Here is a 22,353-nt window from a genome sequence, read left to right on the forward strand (position 1 = left end):
ATAAGTAACTTTGTGACCAGAGCGTGTCATCTATCGCAAATCCCTCAGGCTGGAGTTTCTACCCATTTCCTAGCGGCCCTTGTATTGGTGCTGAGAGAAGGAGAACGCCACGCTCTCCTGGATGAAGAACGGCAGCCTGGGGTCCAGACCTTGGAAGCTCTCGTCACAGATGCAGACGGCGCCGGTGGTGCAGGACCCGTGCCCGCTGCAGAGCTTGGGGCAGGCCTCGCCGATGTACACGTGGTCAATGGCCCAGCTTTGCTTCTCAGTTTCTTCCCCCTTCTGGATCCAGCGGAACTGTGTCGCACTGAAAGTCCCACAGAGAACAGGACGCATTCAGTAGGCCGCTATTTCCCATGGCCGTGCCCCACCTCTGACCGTGGCAATGGGGACTACTTCTGAGAAAAGGGCTCCCCAAACTTCTCCCTGAAGCACTAGCTCACAGAGGTGAGTGACTGTCTACTCCTAAAACTTTGGGAGTCCCCCCCGCCCCCCCCCGCCTCAACACACTATTTTGGAAGTTTGTGCCTTCCCTAAAATTGTTATGTGCATTTCCTCTCCTATTCCATTAGTCTGTGCCCGTTTTCCCTACGGAGGTTTATCATTTTCTAAATCTTTTGAGTAAAATGTATTTCGTAACCTGACCAATACTGCACACCCCACAGGCTGTTTGTATCTGGATTGAGTGCAGCCGTTGGGAGCACAGAGCATGGGGGGAGACATGCTGCCAACTCCAGGTCTTTGGGGATCTGTGATTGGGGCCTGTGATTGAGTTTGGCATGTGCTATGGTATTTAGTCAATAGAAAATTTGTGATCTATGAATCATCTACAAATATGACCCTGTTTCTTCCTATTTCTTCCCAGGATATGCAATTGCCATTTTGAGGCAGAGTCTGGTGAGAGGAAGGAGAGAAGAGGGGCCAGGGTACTAAGGCTGCAACTAAAACCCCAGCCCCATTTTATCAGTTGTTCTCAGCTCACTGCCTGAGCTCGGTAGAGATGGCCAGATAATCCTGAAAAGTTTACCTTAGTATGTATGCGACCTACCTGGAGGAGACATGGTCAGGCAGCTGAATGGTGATTCTCTTCCAGCTTGAGCTGTTGACGGCATTGTAGATGGTGGCCTCATGGAACTGGAAGGGGGAACAGCCAATGCTGTTCGAAGAGGATGGAAGGCATTGGCTCTGGACCAGCTGCCAGGAATCGGACCTGCAGAAACCAAAGAGGTTGCATTAGACAACTCAGGGAAAATATATGGCCTGTCTAACGTGGACATCATGCTTTGGGTTTGGGTTAGCGTAAGATATTTCAATGTAAATGTCCTATTTCCTATACATATTTATAATTACAGGCATCAAAAAGAAAACTTGAAAATAACTGCACACGAGATCTATTCTAATTCTTTACAAGCAGATGAATATATTCACAGACAACAGAATAAAATAATAGCATTCAAGGGGCTGCATTCTAATGGCTTCCTCCCCCTGATATTGTTACCAGAGACATACCTGGAGTTGACTGACAAAATTCTCGGTCTTACCTAACTTAACTCACTATAACTCATTTTTAAAAGTGGTGGTGGGAGGCAGGCCTATCAGCACCCTTCGATGGTAACTGTTCTGAGTCAGTCTTTTATTTGATCTGGCTACTGTGCTTTGACTGGCCAAAGCATATTCAGATCTTTCATTGACTAAAATTTTCATTAAGGTTGGTTGAAAATGACATTTGTACTTTCAGGACAAATGTAGTGTTTTACTTATTTTAAAATATAAAGTTGTTTTGTTTTTGTTTCTGGCTGCAGCCTGGTATGAAAATAGACTTTTCTTGGTTTGCAGAAAAAAATGTGAAAATAAGATGTGTAAATTTTATATGCATGGAATTTGTATATGTGAAATACACATCAGCTGACACTTTTAATAAAAAATATTGTTCCCCTGTAAACAGCTGCCCTAAAAGTAGACAACCATTCGAACTGTGTATTCAGCTTTGGAGGAAATGTAACAACTATTTCACAAACCTTGCATCCTTAGTGTACTCCAACATTACAGAATGAGGGTCACCACAAGAAGTGGCTTCACAACCCACTACAATCTAAAACAAACATAAACAATCAATGTGAATCAGGCAGAATTAAATAATATCTACATTAAACAGAAATCCCATCAGTCTTCATTATGATTAGTAGTCAAAAAACATTCATTGAAGCTTTTACAGAGCCATCTGCCAGAACACCAAGAATACATTCTTTTGATTTCAGCTAAAGACATGCAATTTTGCATGAAGATGAGAATTAAAGTTAAATAACTACTATATTCTTATTTACTTAATTAGTATAACATATTAAGCATAAATTTAGAGACTATAAATTGGCCAAAAGGAAAGTTATATTAGAAGAATTAATGGAAAGAAACTCAAAGTATTACTGGTTCAAAACACTGTCATTGATATCCTAATCCTTGATGCTACTATTTTTATTTATAATTAAAAATAGCAATTTTTAATAACTTAATATTCATTCTCAGGGTTTTTTCATTTACATATGAAAAGAAGCTTTGCATATTACATATGCTTAAGTATTTGAATAATCAAAAATGCATAAATGCTATAAAAATTTGGCGATTCAAATGTAAGTCCTAACCACCTATTTAATCAACAAGTCCTATTTCAGGGTTAATATTGGAGAAGGTTAATGATAAAAATTTCAGGCCATACATTCATGAATAAAACAACTCTGACTTGAGAGAGAGAGAGAGAGAGAGAGAGAGAGAATAAAATATATTCTAATAGTGGAAATGGAAATCATAAAAGATATAAATAAAATGCTGTGCTGCTTCATATGAAGGGGAGATTCTATTTAAGAAATAATAATTATGTGATGTGATAGAGGTGCTAACTATTGCTACAATGGCAATCATATTACAGTATATAAATGTATCAAATCACCATGTTATACAACATGAATTTATATAATGTTATATGTCAAATATGTTTTAATAAAAAAATCATCAAGTAGGGTGTACGTGAGCTGCCCTGGAAGCAAGGAAAGAGTGTGAGAGGTAGAGATAAGAGAAAAACAGTTAAGTAGAAGAAGGATCGACTTGTAGTCCAAGGTGTTTGTCCTTAATTTGGTGGGTAATGGGAAGTCATTAAAGGTTTATGAGCAGTGGAATGATGCACTCAGAGCTGTGCTTTGTAAAGATCAATGTGAATGTGGAGAGAGATTAGAGGTGGGAAGTCTAGTTAATGGACTAGTGACTTATTAGGGCCAGAACTGAGGTATAACAGTGCAAACAGAACAGATGGGATGAGTGCTAGGAACATTGAAAATTCAAATGAAAGGATACAGTGAATGATTAGATGTGAAAATTTTAAAGAGTACTTTAAAATTTAAAGTTGGCGAATAGGTGAAAGGTAGTGCCATTAATAGAAACAGGGAAATCAGAAAGAGGAGTTGATATGGGGAAGGAAGATATGAAATTCATTGTTAGCCATGTTGAGTTGAGATGCCAACAAAACAAAGGTGTGACAATGTACACAAGCTGTTAAAATACTAAATTAACTGTAGTGACCGAGTCAAGGTTGGCCATGAGGATTTGAGAGCTGGTCATATCTTTAAGATCTGAAGCCAGGGATGAATGATATTTCCAATGGCAGAATGTCTATGGTGGGAGAAGGAATCAGAGAAGTACTGGGAAATGCTGACATTTAGAAGTGAAGGAAGAGGAGGAGCTAAAAAAGAGACAGAAGTAGATATCAGGAAGATAAGAGCAGAATTGGCAGAGAACCCAGAAGCCGAAGGGAATGGCATGGGTTGGAGAGGGCACGGACAGCAGTGCCAAATGGTACTTAGAGAAAAGGAAAGATGAGGAATGAATGAAAGCTGTCAGATGTAGAGTTTAGGAAGTCTATAGTGACTTTTAAAAATGCGGCTTTAGTGATACTTTATTAAACTTCCAGGGACCATTTTTTTTTTTAACAAATTGATTTGGTTAGAGAAGAAAATGTTAGACTCTCTAGTTCTAGGTTGATAGAGGCAGTAAAACAGGAGGTCCGAGTCAACTTAATCAAATATGATGACTTTGATATGGGCTAGGTAGAGGGAAACCCTTACTCTTAAAGGATTAGAATGACGGGATGTGACCTATGACCTTGAACAACCTTCATGCCCCTATGTTAAAGATAATCCTGAGGGAATGGTAGCATTTGGGGAGCCTGCCTCACCCTCCGATCTCTGAAGGAGAGTTTAACATAGAGTTGAAGAAAAAGAGTGAATATTTCTTTTTCTAGTAGATCTGAAGAGTTTTTCCATCTTAAAAAACTGAAACTCTTTACCCATTAAACAACTCCACATTTCTTCTACCAACTATCAGCACATTTTTATTTCTGCTAATAGGGACTCTTACTATTAACCATCATTGTAGCACATCTCTTTAAATAAGAGCATTAGAACAATTGATGTTTGTCTTTAAAATGATCTAGTAATAAAGTGCATTTTTGTAATGCGCTTTCCTTTAGTGTGTTTTGTAATAATAAAGACATCAATTGATACTTCTTTATCTTTCTCTATCTGACTGTTAATTATCTCCTATGCCTTCCTTCACATCTTTCTATATTAATAAATATGCACTTAAAAGATTTGAGAGTCCTTTTAAAATCTTTTAAAAAAAATATATTTCTTTATTGATTCAGCGAGGAAGGGAGACAGAGAGAGAGATAGAAACATCAATGATGAGAGAGAATCATTGATTGGCTGCCTCCTGCACACCCCCTACTGGGGATCGATCCCGCAACCCAGGCATGTGCCCTTGGCCGGAATCAAACCTGGGATCCATCGGTCCGCAGGCTGACGCTCCATCCACTGAGCCAAGCCGGCCAAGGCCTTTTAAAATCTTTGAGGATTTGGAAGTTGCAACTGGGCTAAGGTATAGGTTTGTGTTTGGAAGTAAGAGACAAAAGGAAAATGTAAAGACATAATAAAAAAGGATAAATAAAGAAGCAAAGTGACTTGATATGTGAAATAGGTATATAATAAAAAAATGGGAAGAGAGAGAAGAAAAGGAAGGGAAGAAGGGGTGGAGGGACACACACACACACACACACACACACACACACACAGACAACTATTTCTAAGGTTTGGGAAAGTGAATTCAAGATTACATACCTGAGACGTAAAAATACAGTTACATTTCTTGCTATGTCCTAATATACTTATAGATTTTATATATGCTCCAATAATCCTACCTGATAAAAACTCTGTGAAAGATTACTTCTTTTACTCATAAGATAAAGTCTCTTTTAATGAATGAAATCAATCATTTCCTTATACTTGCCCAAATAAGCATTCTCTCCACATCCCCTCCCGCAAACGTAACGCCATCCTCTGTGTGGAAGGGCCACCTCCCTTACCTTAAACTGCATCATGTACCCTGGCTGTATAATGAGCTCTCTGGAGGAGAGCACATTGTGGGTCTTGTCTTTCTTTTTATTTGGCCAGTAGAGGTGGAAGGAGGGATTGCCACAGAATCCTGCTGTCCTTACTGCATTAGGGTAAAAACTCCAGTTTTCTTCATGGGAAGTGCCTTCTGTTAAGGAAAATTGGGAAGAATATAGCATGTTATTCTCTTGAGCTGACTGGCTTATTGTTGAATTACTTGAATATCTATACTCTGGCTTTCTGTTTACTCTTTAAGATTTATTCTTATTTTATTTAATTGCTATAAAGTATATATATCCAAGCTGAGAAATCAAATTTAGAAGAGATTATTAACTACTAGTACTATAACGATTACCCAACTTTTAAAATGCAATTGCTATTTTGTTCGCCAGGTTATTTTGTTCATTAGGTTCCACATATACATAATCGATGGACACAGAAAATAGTGTGGTGAAGGCCTAGGGAAGGGACAGGAGTGGGGAGGAGGGGGTCAATGGGAAAAAAAACAACAACAAAAAACAAAGGGGACATCTGTAATACTTTCAACAATAAAGATAAATTTTAAAAAATGTAATTGCTAGTCTGGGTAATTTTCACCATTGCAAAATGATTCTTGGTATACTTTAAAAAAATTCTTTATTGTTAAAGTATTACATAAGTCTCCTTTTCCCCCCATTGACCTCTTCCCAGCTGCCCCACCCCCCAGCACATGCCCTCACCCTCCTACTGTTTGTGTCCATTCGTTATGCTCATAGGTATGCATACAAGTCCTTTGTTGATCTCTTACACTCTCACTACCCCGCCCCCCCCCCCCCCCCCCGCCTTCCCTCATAGGTTGAATGGTCTGTTCGATGCTTCTATGACTCTGGTTCTATTTTTGTTCATCAGTTTATGTTGATCATTATATTCCACAAATGAGTGAGATCATGTGATATTTATCTTTCTCTGACTGGCTTATTTTGCTTAGCAAAATGTTGTCCAATTCCATCTATGCAGCTGCAAATGGTAAGAATTCCTCTTTTTTATAGCAGTGTAGTATTCCATCGTGTAGATGTACCACAGTTTTCTAATCCACTCATCTGCTGACGGGCACTTAGGCTGTTTCCAAATCTTAGCTATTGTAAATTGTGCTGCTATGAACAGAGGGGTGCACATATCCTTTCAGATAGGTGTCTCTGATTTCTTGGGATATATTCCTAGAGGTGGTATTTCTGGGTGGTATTAATTTTTTTGAGGAAACTCCATACTGTTCTCTACAGTGGCTGTACCAGTCTGCATTCCCACCAGCAAGGCAGGAGGGTTCCTTTTTCTCCACATCCTCGTCAGCACTTGTCATTTGTTGATTTGTTGATGATAGCCATGCTGACAGGTATAAGTTGGTACCTCATTGTTGTTTTGATTTGCATCTCTCGGATAATTAGTGACTTTACATATGTCCTCTTTCAAAAAGTGTCTATTTAGGTCCTTTGCCCACTTTTTGAGATTCTTGGTATACCTTTAACACAATGTAATATATATCTCTGCAATAAAGAAATTCCTAAAGAAACTAAAATTATTTTGGGGTATTGAAATTTCAAATTATATTTGGCGCTAGACATTTCGTCTTTAACAGGATTTATTAAATTCTCAATTGACATTTTAATAAGCCACCAGCCCTGAAGATTTATATACTATGGGGCAAAACAATAGGTAACATGTGTTGAGCACCAAATATATGCTAGGCACTATTCTAAATTTTCATGTAGTAATTCATCCCAAAACACAGACAAACAGCTCACAGGAAAGACTGTTCAATGCCTTGTTTCTTACCATCATCAAAAGTGTCGACCAGTTGACTGGGATTGATCTCTGCTCCACCAATCAAAATGTTGTCTAGTGCCCACTGAGCACGCTCCACCCCGGAGACCACAAGTCTGTTGCTGATCACAAAAGGCTGCCACCAGCGAAGCCGAGTTGTGTTGGTGAGGGCATCTTCAGGAAGAAGGATGTAGTCGTGTCTAACAGAAATGTATTTCTGATAATCCATCTCATGGAGCAAAGTCCAAGTAATTCCTATAACAACAAATAAATCAACATAGTAACATATCTGGGGAAACCCCTCACAAACCACTGGGGTACTGCAGTTACTGCAAGCTTCTGAAAAAAAAAAAAAAACAACAAAAAACCAACAAAAAAAACCTTCAACCAGACAATGATAATTTATTTCATTGACTTTAATGGAAATGCTTAGCACTTATAAATATTGTTGCAACATGAGGTTGATGCTATGAAGGGAAGGGTATTTAGAAATACTTGGCCAAAGATAAAAACTCTAAACATTTTATATTTTCTGTCTTTAAAATTTTGTGCTAGATTCTTATATGTACTATTCCTCATGAATAATGAGAAACATCCATGTTTTGCATGCTTCTAGAAAAGAACTGCTTTTATTTTAAAAAAACAGCCATTATAATTCTATGCAATTTGTGGTTTATTGGACTGATAGGAACATTCCCTCTTAACAACTAATATGACTGTAGATCGGATGTTTAAATTATTTAAGAAAACACCTTTTGAATACATACAGTACTTTAGGGACATCTATTTATATGCTAGTTATTAAGAATATCTACCTGCTAAAGCTGATTCTCAAGACATCATGGCATTACTTCTGCTTTCAGCCACTTCCAAATAATAAAACAGAATTTGGCTAAAATAGTTTATGACACACTTACAAATTCAGACTATATTCTTTCACAATTAGTGATATTTTTAGAATCTTGTAGATTCTCTTAGAATTTATTACACATATGTTCACATGAAAGCTTCTTAAAACACTTTAAAATGTTTTTGAAATTATCTTGTACTTGGAAAACTATATAAAAATTATTTTTAACTGTATAATTTATAATCTAGCTTCATTTAAGCATAGAGATTTTTTTCTTTACTCATAAACTTTGGAGCTTATTTATTTAATATTTTATTTATTTTCCTTAATTGAAAAAAATTTTTAAGTTACAGTTGACATTCAATATTCTATTAGTTTCAGGTTGTTAGACATTTACATAACTTATGAAGTGAACTCCTGACAAGTCTACCCCCTGGGCCCCATACAACTTTTTAATGTGATTTCTCTCTTGTTCCTTTATTTGGTAGGATTTTGCTAACACAGAAGTCACATGTATGGAATGTGTAACACAGCTAAAATCGGTAACTTCCTCTTTGTAAGTTTCACTATTCTCTTTGCAAAGATTTTTCTGAGGAGCACTGGATGGAATTTGAGAATCTGCTCTAAGGTATGGCTTTCACCCCTGAAACGTGCCTCCATCCGTAGAGTAGTCCAACAGCACGCCTTCCTTCCGGCAGACGGGCCGATGGCAGGAGGTCATGTTGTTCTCACTGCCGATGCGCCCCCAGTATTGCAGGAATCTGAATGCAAGCACACATTATCCATCAGAATAGTAAATTAGAACAAATACTCTACTCAAGTCCTGGATAACAACTTCTCCCACATGTGTTCCTTGCTTTGGGGCCAATGTGCTAAGCTGTGATGAAAATAAACTTAAAATGACTTACTTTGCCCCTCTGAGATCCAAATCTTGAGTAATAGCTTGTCTCACAGTGGATCCCCCAAAATAGAGTGCGGTGTCCTCGGCAAGAATCCCACACTCGGTACACGTACTCCCACCTTCTAAGGACATCCATAAATCAGGCTTGATCTCTTCACTGTCAAAGCGTTCCTTCAGAAAAGTCTGGAAAAAAATTAGAGCTAGTGTTAAATGGTTTTCTAAGGATATTAAAAAAAAGGGATAGCCTCACATGTTCTTTTCAATCATACAGTGAAGATCATTTAAACTTAAATAATGTTTAATAATTAGAATTTAAAGTCTAGAGAGAATCTTAAAACAATTATAAGGTTGAGTAGAGTAATACTTCTATTTGTACAATGTTATTTAAGCATATACTCCCAAATTATGTTTATTTACATTGTTTATAAAAGTAGTATTATAATTTATTATGATATTATGAAACACGCAGAGTAGATAATTAAATATTAGGGTTCATTATAGCTACATTTGTGTAAAATTATTTCATCCCCTCACATCATAGCAAGATCTTGATTATTCATTTTCCCCATAGTATATTCATTTTGTCCATAAAACAGTTTGCATTGGGTTGAGGCACCCAATGTTTTCTAATGGTAGAAATATATCATGGAAATAATTTTTTAGAATTATTATTGCAGCAATTATACAGAAAAACTATATACTTTCCCCCCACCTTTTTAAGAGTTATCTAGTTGCTATCTTATTGTGTCGTTGAAGTGATTTAAATAGATTCTCTTCAGATTTATAACATGATCATCTCTATTGTTAAAGATGTGTAGTCATATGTGAACCTTACCTCGCTGATGTTAGCAAATCAATGCAATTTTAAAAATGGAGGTTTACATGTAAGGACACTAGTCTGAAGACATGTATTGTTCACCATGGAAACCCTCATTAGAAAGATTTGAATAAGAATGCATAATATAGATTTGCACAATTTCTAATCCATCTGAAGAATGCTAATGAAATTTGAATGTCATGAAAGAAACTAGAATTTTTTTAGTGTATTCATTTCTTGTGACTATGTTTCTTATGTTATAATACAGTATTTATGTACTTTACTCCATACAGTCTGATGTATTTGTGAATTGGGTAAATTGTACTAGACCTTGATCTAAGAAACCTATGACATTTTTTAGTTTCTATCCAAAGGATTTATTTCCTGGGGGCCCCCAAAGGACATTGTATAAATTATTAGTCTCACATGTAACTGGGTTCTTTTTTTTAAAATATATTTTATTGATTTTTTACAGAGAGGAAGGGAGAGGGATAGAGAGTTAGAAACATCAATCAGCTGCCTTCTGCACACTCCCCTACTAGGGATGTGCCCGCAACCAAGGTACATGCCCTTGACCGGAATTGAACCTGGGACCCTTGAGTCCGCAGGCTGATGCTCTATCCATTGAGCCAAACCAGTTAGGGCCATAACTGGGTTCTTAAGTCAGGGCCTATAATTTGAGTCCATGCTCCATCAGGGACTTTGACATTACCTTCAGAGTGTGAGTCAAGTAGCAGTTGGGCCCAGAGAATCCTGGATCACAGATGCACTGTTCCTTTAAGCAATCTCCATGGCCCCTGCAGTTGTCCAAGCATCCAGGGCCCAGGTAGAAATTATCGATTGCCCACTGCATATCTGAGTACTTTTGATAGAACCTAAACCTTACTGGACTGTTAGCAACACAAAAGCAGAGGAGTGAGAAACAAACGTTAACTTTATTCAGGTTCATTTTCCTGTGTGTGCAAGAGAAAAAACATTTAAGACACTCTGACAGTATGAAATGGATTAATAAAAAATGTTTTCTGACTGTCATTATATTTTCCTTTCTAGTCATGGAACTTTAAAGCTAGTTTCATTTACATTTTATAACAGATGAGCAAACTTGTAAAACACAATGAAATCACAGCGAAATCTCTATTTCAAGCAATAGGAGCATTTTAAAACACAAAATTGTTTAAAACACTGCATATGAACTTGAGTCCAGTGATTGCATCACAATTTAGATTCATTAACTGCATTTCTGAAATTGTGCAGAAGGTGAGCAAATCCTTGGACAGAGCCTTGTCAGCATGCACACAGTCCTCAGGTGATTGGAAACAGAAACTTCTGAATTCCCCAAAGATAATCAATATTCTCAGAGTAACTATGCTAATTAGAAAACAAATTTGAAAGGGTTATATTAAAGGACATTTTCCTGAGATTTTAATTTCATCATTGTTCTTCTCTGCCTTCTGGGAAAAAATACAAACCTCATAATTAACCTTCTATTAAAATACTCCACACCATGTTGGTGTCAAGAGTCCAAAGTGCAGGAGGGAACTTTTTGGGGTGATATAGACATTCTACCTTGGTTCATGTGGTGGTTACATGGGTTACACAATGGTAAGAGCTCACTGCACTAAACAATTAAGATATGTGCATTTTACTGAATGTAAGTTGTATTTCATTATAAAAAAGAAAAGAAAGAACAGGAGGGGGAACATGAGGAAGGATGTGTGGTGGCTTCCCAGCATGCATTTTACCCCAGATGAGTCAGATGAGATAATCTTCGTAATATAATTGCCTTAACTATTGACCGATTCAGGAAAGGGCATTCTTGAGTTAATTTGTACCAATGGGATGCAAGGAGATGCTTGCTCTGGCTCTCTTTGAAAGAAAACAACTCTCTTTCTCTCCCATTGAACACAGGTAAGAATGCATTCTGCTCCAGTTTTCTGAAAGTCCTCTATGCTCAGGGGAACCAGCCTGAAGGCTGAGCGTGGCCAATGTGTGGACAGTGGAACAAAGTGTAAGAGTTAAGAGTAAGAGTAAGAAATAACAATGTCCTTGAACACTGTTACTGTGAATCAACTAATCCTAGCATCCATTTATCTTTGGATTATTTTCATTATAGACATAATATATTTCTTTTTTTAACTGAGCCCAATTGAATTGGCTCTTCTGTTACCAGCAGCAGAGAGTATCCTGATTTGGCTTCCTATTATGTTAATTGACCAAGCCCTTTAGATTTGTTACTGAAAACTGTGAATGCTTATGTAGTAAATGATATCTATACACAATGGAAAAGCTATGTGTAAGCACCTTATGCAAAAGGCTCTATGTACTCTGGTCATATATCATAACTGTTTTATGAGAAAATTTTTCATTTAGCCACACGCTATGATTCATATGATGGAGGTTCACCTATCATTTTCTTTAATGTATCTTTTTTTCCTAATTTTACAGTTGAAGAGAAATCTTTTGGAATTGCCTTAAATTAACTTATCCACAGACTTTTCAGAGGACAGTTTAATCATCTTGGCTCACGACTAATCCAGACTAATTACTTTTCACTGCGGGTACAGAATATAATGCTTTGATAAGAGAAAAATGATACCTACAAACCATACTTATACAAACAGTATGAAGAGTTAGGATTTGTACAAACAGCATAATGAGTTAGGATTCTGCTCCTGGCTTTGTCTATCATGGATCGACAAGGCCGTAATGAGGAAAGCGTATGATGTGTGGCAGACCACAGTCTACAGGTCTGTAAGGTAACATAGACCTTCTTAACTGGCTTCCAGGCCATCACTATTGCTCTGTCCCCATTTGCAGACACTGAGGTATGGAACATGAAAGGGCCTGCCAAGGTCCATCTTGACAAGTCTGAGAATTACAATTTGAGGTCTCCTTGACGTAGCCATTCATGAAGTCACCAATTTAGAGAGCCTTTAGAGTTAGGGAGGAAGACAGCATCTTACTCACAATCACACAGACTCTCAGGCTCAACTAGGGTCCCTCATCTACTCCTGGATGGTTGGAATCAGGCTTTATTTTCATTTTCTACTTACTTTCCCACTAAGCTTTCAGGGAGGGGGTAGGTGATCCTTTTCCATCCTTTTGTTGGAAAGAATACAGATGGCTGAGAAACACTCCCAGAGCATTTGGGGTCCGCAGGTAAGCACTGAGGGACCAGGTAATTCCAGCTCACTCCAAAGTCAGGAGAATACTGCACATGAATTTGATTTTGAGCAACTTTTTCAGATACTTTACATCCAACAGAGATCTAATACACAGAAAAACAAGCTTGTTAATATATTAAACCCATATTACATGTTTCTACTCTAAGGACTTGGCACAAAGAAGCTGCTGATCATTTGACAGACACTGCACCACATCTACCCTGTATTTTCAGGTTCAGTCCTTGTTCTGCTGATGCGTGGGAAAGTTGACATGGTTGCTCCAGGTGACAAGTTATTGAAAGTGCCAAATATATTGGACAGGGAGTTTGGAAAGAAGCTGAAACCTGTGCTTTTGCCATGGTTGGCTAATTGCCTGGCGAGGCCTGGGCCCTCTTACAAATTGTTGTTTGTTGTGCTAATGGTCTGGCGCTTCTCTTTGGCAGAATGCTGACCTAGAAGGATTGTTAACAGCTTTACCAAGTTTACTATTTTGTCTTACAATTTATGACTCTCAATAAATCACTTTCCACTACAAGTAAGACATAATGAAGTGATAACAGAAGGTACTTTGATGGAGGTAGCCATAATGTGGCATTTGTTGCTAATAATGTGGCATTTGTTGCTAATAATGTGGCATTTGTTGCTAATAATGTGGTATTTGTTGCTAATAATGTGGCATTTGTTGCAGCTAAGGTAGACAGAATAAATTGGTTGACATAAAATCTTGGGCCAAAATTGATGTTATTAATGCAATTCATGCCTTTGTTTCCCATAGTTTTCTTTCTTTAGAAACATTAACATGCTCTTGCAAAAAAAAGTAGATATAACCATACTAACTTTAATCTTTTTGTAAAGGAAAAGATTGCTAGTTGGAATCAGTATCCTACATATTTATCAATATTTGCTCTATTAGTATTTAACCCTGAGCAGAAGCACATTTACTCTTATGAAAGGTTCATCCTGAAATAGTTCAGAAGTAAAGTACATTAGGTCATTAAGTTATATATAGTTGCATTGTATACCTTAATATTAAATTTTATATTTCAAAGTATATATTAAGTAAATGAAATAAATAATCTTTGTCTCAACAGTTGCTTTTTCATTTTTATATTGCTAGTATATGGCTACTTGTGTAATCAAGACTATAACATTTTCACCTTGAATTGCATGATCCAGTTGTCAGTGGGAGTCAAGTCGTGAGTCACTGTGTACACTTCTCTCCCATCATGACTGCCACAAATCATGACACCATCAGGGGAGTCACAGAATCTTTCTACTGTACAATCATCATGGAATAGCCAATGCTCACTCACTTAAAAAAAAAAAGATGAAAATTTTATGACAAAAATACTTGAGGCAAATTTTCATTGTGCTACTCCTACTGGAATAAAGTGAAAAGCAAGACCTCGGACACTCTCTGAAACATGAATCACAAATGCATCTCACATGTAGCAAAACTAAACATTTGTCTCTTGATATTAAAACAAGTGACCAGGAAATGTTGGCTTTCTACCCAAAGTTAGAAAACAGAAACAGAAATGAAAATTTTCTAAGAAAATAAGATATCCTATTAACAAAATTATAGAATGTTATTTAATAAAAACATACTTGAAGCTTGAATGAAAGAAAATATTTAGTTATAATGTAAAGTAGGAAGATTGAGGGGAAAAAGTGTGATACCCTTTCTCTGTTTCTATCCCTTTTGGGAATCTGTAAAAGGTTTCATAGTCTACTCTTTTGAAAAGACCCAAATCCAAATTGCATTTCCACTGGATTTTTATTCAGCATTATGAAAAATGTACCTGCAGTTTTATCTTCCATAAACATGTCAAAAGCAATTCTCCCGACAGGGCCAGCATCTGCTGGGGAGCGTTCGTGCTGGGGCACTGGGGCGCTGCTGAAGGTGTCCAGCATGACTGTCCTCTGGTCAGCAGAGCCTGAGATAAGGACATTATCAATGGCCCAGTCGTTCTGATCCAGGCCATCATGTCTTGGCTGCCACCAGCGGAAGCGAGTAGCAATCTCTTTAGCATCAGGAGGGAGAAGGATATTCACGAATCTGTAAGAAAATGATGGTGGGGGTGGGAGGAGACTTGTCAAAGGTCTCACATGAGTAAAAGTCATTTACAACCGTGTCACATAGTGAGTGAGGACATTGACTAAAATAATTTTTAAAAACCACGATGAACTGACTTGATCTTATGAAGTCCCTCCAGTCACTAAATTAGGGAAACAGAATGCGAACAATTCAAGTATCCCGGAACTACCAACTTACTGGACTGCCCCTGGGCTGCCTTAGAAGGACTCCACAATTTTCTGCTTGCCTGGGATCTGCAGACCTAGAGTATATGCACTTGGGTAGACATAAGTCAGCTGACTTTTTTTTTTTAATGTCACCTTGGAGCTAATTTCATCTGTTTCCTTCTCCTGGATCCTTGATTTCATTCTACTCCCAACGAATACCAGCAATTTGCTCAAAATATGCACACTAGATTGTGGCAGGACGTTAGGACACTCAGCCTGACAGTACCAGGCTATAAGTAATTACTTTACCAGTTGCCTGTGGTTTGACATTGACTTTGTCTTTATGTGTTGTACTAAGAACTGCTGAGTGAGAACCACGGGCTAATGAGCCCAGCATGCCACCCCTGACTCAGCCCCAAGGACAGACATGGAAGAACATGGCTCCACCCTCCAACAGGAACCTTCACCAGCGAGAAATCAGTTCTGAAATACCCCTTAGTCACAATTATGCATTTAAACCCCAGGGATATGTGAAACCCTTTAAATCTTATATTCACAACTCATAAAGTTTGTTGAGGAAAAAAATTTCCTGAGGTTTATTCTCTGCATAAAATCTCACTTTTAATCCATGCTAACTTACCTCCCTTCACTCTTAATATTAGTGTTCTAGGACAGGGCCAGGGCTATTCAGGGTTTTTAAATAAGGAGTTTAAAACTAGACTCTAGGATTCTTAAGGATATTTACATTTTATTGTGTTTATTTTCTAGCCCCCAATTCTCTAAAATGGAATGAACCTATATAAATAAGTATTTTTTCTGTTTTCATTTTCCCAAAATGCTGTTGAACTTAATTATCGCAGTCTCATGTATATATGGTTTTTTTGTACTGGGTCTATTCATTACTGGTATTGTACTTCATCTTATTCTGAGATTTGAAAACTATTTGGTCTTAAAATACCAAACCGGCTGTTTATCCATCTCAAAAACCTCACCTTCATGTCGGTTGGTTTCAGAGGCATCCTTTTACTGATGGGTAACGTCAAGGTCCCCATAAGTCCCCGTGATTGATTACTGGCAGGGCTCACCAAGAATCTTTGCTAATCATACTTGTTATTAGAGATAAAAGAAAATACAAACCCAGGTTTGCTGTACTGGTCATAGAAAATTTCCATTAGCAGGTTCCAAGTGATGCCTCCATTGACAGAATATTCCAAGAGGACCCCTTGGTTTCGGTTGTTTGGTGGAATCAGGCATCCATACATGAAGTAAAATTGGATAAACTCGGCATTGGTGAGGTTTAGATCCACGGTGACTAACAGTCGACTGCAACCCTAAGGAAAAGCAGAATGGAACAGACAGCGATAAGGAATTGTGATGGCATGTATTGGTTTTCTCTGGCTTCCATCCCTTTTGTTTTTCTTTTATAATACAAGTCACATAGTATTATAATACCCATTTTATTCATCTCTCCTAGCTCCTAGCATGGCTTCTAGCACACAATAGGTACTCAGAAAATATTTGCTAAACTTTGAAGTTTCTGTATTAGAACTTACAAAGGGCAATGTATCTAAGAAGATTCTCTTCTATTTTCTTATAAGCGTGGTGAGAGTTGGAATTAAAGTAACTGTTCTATGTTTTTTATTAAACATATCCCAGTTATTCATAGGCACTTATTATAATTGAGATAATAGTTGTAGTGCTTTTTATTTAAACTTTTATAGCTGATTTGAATGTCACCAATATTAATTCATTAATGTAGATAGGTAGAGGTTTTTCTTGGTTGAACATACGAGGAAAACGAGGCCCCTTAGAGTTCCACCTAAGCTAGGAAGAGTATTGTGAACACACACTGCATTCCTAGTCAGTGTGGTTGGTTAAAAAAATCCTATATGCTGTATGTCCTCTTGTTACTCTTGGGCCTAAACACTGAATATAGATAATGTACTTCATTGGCACAAATGCAAACTCAAAGGTAGGGCATGATAGGGAAATAAAGAACTGACAGTAAATTTATAATTTTTTTTTTTAAAAAGAGAGTAGAATAGGGGAAGGAAAGGAGAGAGAGAGAGAGAGAGAGAGAGAGAGAGAGAGAGAGAGAGAGAGAGAAAGAAAGAAAGAAAGAAATATCGATGTGAGAGGGACATATCAATCGATTGCCTCCCTCACAGGCTCTGCACGGGCACAGGGATCAAACCTGCAACCCAGGTATGTGTCCATGCTTGGGAATCGAATCTGTGACTCTTTGGTGCATGAGCAGATACTCTAACCAGTCAGGGCTGAATTTTAATAAAAAATTCAATTGCCTGTGAGGGGTATTTAATTATGGTATTGGAGAAATACTATATTAAAAAAATATTTTTATTGAGAGGAATACAGAGATAGGAACATCTCAATCAGTTGCCTCTTGCACCCTCCCTTCAGCTGGGGATTGAGCCCAGCTGGGCGAGAAATACTATTTTTAAACAAGCCATCTTTGGCAGCAATGTAGGATGAGTATAAATTTCTGAAAGAAATTTTCCAATATTGCTGCTGTCATTCAGAAAATAATTTGCTATAAATACAAGTATCTAGTAATTACTGACAATTATTCTTTCTTGTATAATTTACATAAAGGATTAATAGTTATTAACAAATTCAGGAAACATTGAAGCTCATTTTCTAGATTTTGGCTCCTTAATTCCAAAATCTGTTGCAAACGCAAGAGTTTTCAGTTAGAGCATCATCAAGATGGAAGACCCTCACACATTGTGCCAGCACTCTCTCCCAGGATAGAAATTCTAAACATATGTACTTAAATATGCCTCGTGCTGGCACCGCCCTGCATAATTAAATTGTCTCAGCTGATTTGTGATAGGAAAATGTTGGAAATAATTAGTGTATGCTGGTATGTATAAAGATGCAAGTTCAGATCTGGGCTGTGCATTTTGAATGCATAACTCTGCATCTTGATCTGCCAATTAAACCTTAAAGGAGATGCCACCATTTGGGGGAATCTCAGAGGATGCAGAAATGATTACCCAGTAGCCAACCACTCACCCCACTGAAATGAAGAGCCATTCCTGAAGCCACAGCTCCACACACGGTGCTTAATTTCCCTCCATTCACAGTAAGCCAGTTCTGGTTGGATGGAGCTCGATTGAAGTTGTCTTTGAGTTGAGTTGGAAGGGAGGTCTCAGGCTCATCACAGTACAGGCCACCCCACTGCTCATCACAGCTGGGTGCAGAGAAAGAGACAGGAAAAGTCAACATCAAACATAGCCCTGCACAAGTATGTGCTCAAATTAGTGGAGCCGCACCTTTTTCCCATCCATGATGATGAAAGGTTACTCATCTTCACAGAGCTTGCCAGAACTCACCTCCTCTCCATAAGAGTGCTTTAAGTTAAAAATAAGCTGTGGATTAAATGCCTCTAGGCTTTCTTAAAGTAATGGCATGGATTTATAGGTGGAGAGAAAGAAGCAACTTCAAAAAATTTACTAAAGCCCTGTCTCTATGTGACACAGTTCTGGATGGCTGATGAACAGCTGCAGATGCCAAACCAAACTGGTAGGCCCTAACAATTTACAGAACTGGTCTTTTTAACAGAGCCTTTGGGCCAATTGGGAATCCAAGAAGCCATGTTTCTAACAGCAGAAAGTACTTTGAACAGCATCTGACCTTTTTGACCAAAGGACTGACTTCTCTGTTCCATGTGGGAGGAAATATGAATTCAGAACTGGGAGGCTCAGGAGTCTCAGAGATGATTCTGGATATGGGCCAGATCATTAAACAAAAGAAAGATTTCCCAGGTGTGTGGAGATTAGTGGAGAAGGCACTATGAATTCTCTCTTAGCATCTTCAATTTATCAAACAGTATAACCTTTGAAAATAAAGCACAGAGGCCTGTAGTACACAACACACACACACACACACACACACACACACACACACACACACACACCCCTACCTCGTTTAGATCCTTCCAAAGATGCCAAGGATCTCTAAGAACAAAATAACAGGCCTCTCCATCAAATATATACCTGGTAAATTGATCAGGTATTTATGTACTTTCTTTAGCAAACAGCATGGGATGACCAATTAAACCACAGTAATGTATATCATTACATATATTCAGACCTAAGTGAGGAAAATACTTAATGATGTATTACTTTCAGTCAGAACATATGAAACCCCTGCTCTTCTTTAAATGTCTATTTCAAGGTGCTGGTGTATCACAGAAACACAGAAGGAAATAAAATCAGTCAATTAAAATTCAGCTTTCTCCTGACAAGATAGCTATTGTTCAGTTCCTCATCTCCAAGCAAGAATGAAGATTCAGTTGCCATAAACTCTGTAGTTAGCTCAGCATCAGATTTTAGGACAAATGTATAACCTATGGTAGCTTGGGAATGACTAATAAACGAGTTTCAGAAAGATCTCCCGGCTGGAATGTGACTCAGGAACTTTCTACACAAGGAAGAGAACACATCTACTTACACACAGTTTCCTTGGATGCACCTCCCATGGCCACTGCACATGTCTATGCAGCCATCCCCGATATAGACATTATCTATCGCCCATGTCTGCTGCTTGTCAAAAGGAGCTGGTTGATGCCAACGGAAACGAGTGGCTTGGGACCTTTGAAGAAAGAGAGAATTATAACGAAGGGTGTGGTGAAAAAGACGTGTTCTGGTGTGTTTGAACAGGTGCACGGAGGAGGGTAACACAAATGCATGGATATCCCCACTTGTGTTCTGAAAAGAGCATTCGTCATTGCAGTGTTCTATGCAAAAGTGATTAACAAAACCAAACCAAACTGAACTGCAAAAGCTTGAGAATATATTTTGGGCCAATGATCTTTATAAGCCTTGTAAAAACAGAAACTAAAACTAATCCTAAAACCAACAGTTTCAAGGGAATGGTGAGCCCTGAATTTTGCGTGGGGGCTACTGTGGAGTGATTCGGGGCTGCAGATAACTTATATTTGCAAATTAGAAAAAGATGCCAGTCCTTGAGCAGCCACAACCCCTCTGCCCCTCTGCATTTGACTTAGGAAGCAGGCTATGAGTTGGACTTTAACTCCTACTTGCTCCCGAAGGCCAGATACTTGGGCATCCTGGTCCACCTCACACAGCATCTGTGAGGAATTTTCACATGCAAGCCTTAAGACTGTAGGAGTGCAAATCAGAGGATCAGTGAAATCCTAGATAACTGAACAGATAAAAGAGAGAGGGTTATAAATAAGACTAGAATTATTTTATATTGATTTAAATGCAATATAAATAAAACCAAATTAGATATTCTTCCATTTCAGAAGTAGAAATATATTTGCAGAGTTGTACAGTTTTGGGGAGTGTTTTGTTCAGAAACACAAACTTATGTTTTCAGAGACACTAGGTGGCAGTAGAATCCAAAAAAATGCCTGAGGCTCAAGTGAGTTTGAAACAGGAAATGATTAGCCAGAGCAAGTTTTGTTCTATGGACTCAGATATGTTTGTCATTAACAGATTGAATCACTTGACTGGGATATATCTGTGTCAGGCAGGGCAAAAGATGTTCTAACAGAAAACATTTCTATTAAGTTTAGAAAATAGAAAAGAAACAGATCAGAACTAAAATCTTCACACTGAAAATAAATAGTTCAGTTTGATATTTGTTCACTGAGCATCTATGCGCAGACAGATTTCTCCACAATCCTCTTGCTCATCAGGCCCCATATTTCATTCCCAGCAGGGAAGTATCTACCTAATTCCCTGTTATCACACATCCTATTGCATTTAGCTGCAACCCCAAACTCCTCCCTGGCCCATGAGGCTCCACATGAGCTAGTCCCTCATCCTGGCTACTCACTCTGGAGCATGGCCCCTTCTCTCAGGTCTTGAAGCTCACTGATCTCCCACCTCTGCCTGCATATTTTCCCTCTCTCTGCCAGATTAATCCCTGTGTGGCCTTTGGGTCTCAGGAAATGCCAGGTACTTATAGAGAAGTTTTTCTTTGTGATTCTTTTAAAAATTAACATTTCTTCTACAGCAAACTGTTCTTTTCCTTTTATAGTATTGACCAAAACTGTAGTCCTATGATTATTTGCATATGTATTTCTTAAATGTCTGTCTCCTCCTCAGAAGAGGAAGTTATAAGGGAGCAGGGTTAATTCCTTTTGTTCAACATTATACACTCGAGGTACAGTGACCTAGCACTTAGCAGATGCTCTGTAGGTGCAGCGAGTTGGTATCCAGGGGCCGCCATTCTCACAGGAAATTATGTAATGAAGGCCCCTGCAGTTGTGCAACCCCGTGACTCTGCTGATCACTTAATTTTTAGTGACTAAGTTTATGAATAGCCATGCCTGTTAATGCTCAGCAACATCTTATAAACAACAGTGGAATATCGTATTTCCAGAGCACATCATTGCTTGGAATCTGATAGCAAGTCAAAACTTACTCTAGTATATTTCTTCTGTCTTTCTTTAGAACATAAGCTTCTGAAGGGTAGGGAATATCTCTGTATTCCTTCGGGAAATATTGCTTTATATCTCCAGTGCTTATAGGTAGTAGGCAAGTAATGGAATTTCCTTGTTTCCCTAATGTTTTACTAGTATATATGCTTCATCAAAGCCCTCTCACCTTGCATCAAAAGTGCCTTTTTATGTGTATTTTCCTATTAGATAATTCTCCTTACTTATTATTTTATTGTTGGTGACATCTATAGATTGGGCTTCAAAAGCAGTTACTGAAAGCAGTTAACAGCAATAAAAATGGTCAGGAAAATGAAATAAGAGAGGTCTTATAGACGGGTAGGCAGGGGCTGGGGGTCAGTATGGCGGGGCAGTGATTTGATGTTGAAGAGGAAGGAGAACTTCCTTGCCGTTGGGAGGTGGCATGGGCTGCCTAGCAGTGGTGGCTTTCTAATCACTGGTTGTGTTTAATCAGACTGGGCAGGCACTTAACAGAGAGCTAGTACAGAAGATTTAAGAGCCAGGTCTGCCCTAGCTGGTTTGGTTCAGTGAATAGAGCATTGGCCTGCGGACTAAAGGGTCCCAGGTTTGATTCTGGTCAAAGGCACATGCCCGGGTTGTGGGCTCAATTCCCGAGTAAGGGGGGTGCAGAAGGCAGCCAATCAATGATTTTTTCTCATTGATGTTTTTCTCTTCCTCTCCCTTTCTCTCT

At 38.3% G+C, this 22,353-nt stretch overlaps 1 protein-coding gene across 1 annotated transcript in view; it reads right to left on the reverse strand.

The window, feature by feature from the left end:
• Nucleotides 1-22,353, reverse strand: part of RELN (reelin) — a 432,712-nt gene that overhangs the window by 16,584 nt on the left and 393,775 nt on the right. The window contains exons 47-60 of the mRNA XM_081101781.1: nucleotides 19,685-19,825; nucleotides 18,245-18,422; nucleotides 16,346-16,539; nucleotides 14,767-15,023; nucleotides 14,122-14,276; nucleotides 12,854-13,068; nucleotides 10,513-10,690; nucleotides 8,991-9,166; nucleotides 8,737-8,843; nucleotides 7,245-7,487; nucleotides 5,408-5,583; nucleotides 2,019-2,092; nucleotides 1,049-1,210; nucleotides 150-307 (exon numbers count right to left, since the gene is read on the reverse strand). Of these exons, the coding sequence (XP_080957907.1) occupies nucleotides 150-307; nucleotides 1,049-1,210; nucleotides 2,019-2,092; nucleotides 5,408-5,583; nucleotides 7,245-7,487; nucleotides 8,737-8,843; nucleotides 8,991-9,166; nucleotides 10,513-10,690; nucleotides 12,854-13,068; nucleotides 14,122-14,276; nucleotides 14,767-15,023; nucleotides 16,346-16,539; nucleotides 18,245-18,422; nucleotides 19,685-19,825 (2,414 nt within the window). The remainder of the gene's footprint in view (nucleotides 1-149; nucleotides 308-1,048; nucleotides 1,211-2,018; nucleotides 2,093-5,407; nucleotides 5,584-7,244; nucleotides 7,488-8,736; nucleotides 8,844-8,990; nucleotides 9,167-10,512; nucleotides 10,691-12,853; nucleotides 13,069-14,121; nucleotides 14,277-14,766; nucleotides 15,024-16,345; nucleotides 16,540-18,244; nucleotides 18,423-19,684; nucleotides 19,826-22,353) is intronic.

The sequence above is a fragment of the Myotis nattereri genome (assembly GCF_964212035.1).
Source record: "Myotis nattereri genome assembly, chromosome: 11".
Taxonomy (NCBI): domain Eukaryota; kingdom Metazoa; phylum Chordata; class Mammalia; order Chiroptera; family Vespertilionidae; genus Myotis; species Myotis nattereri.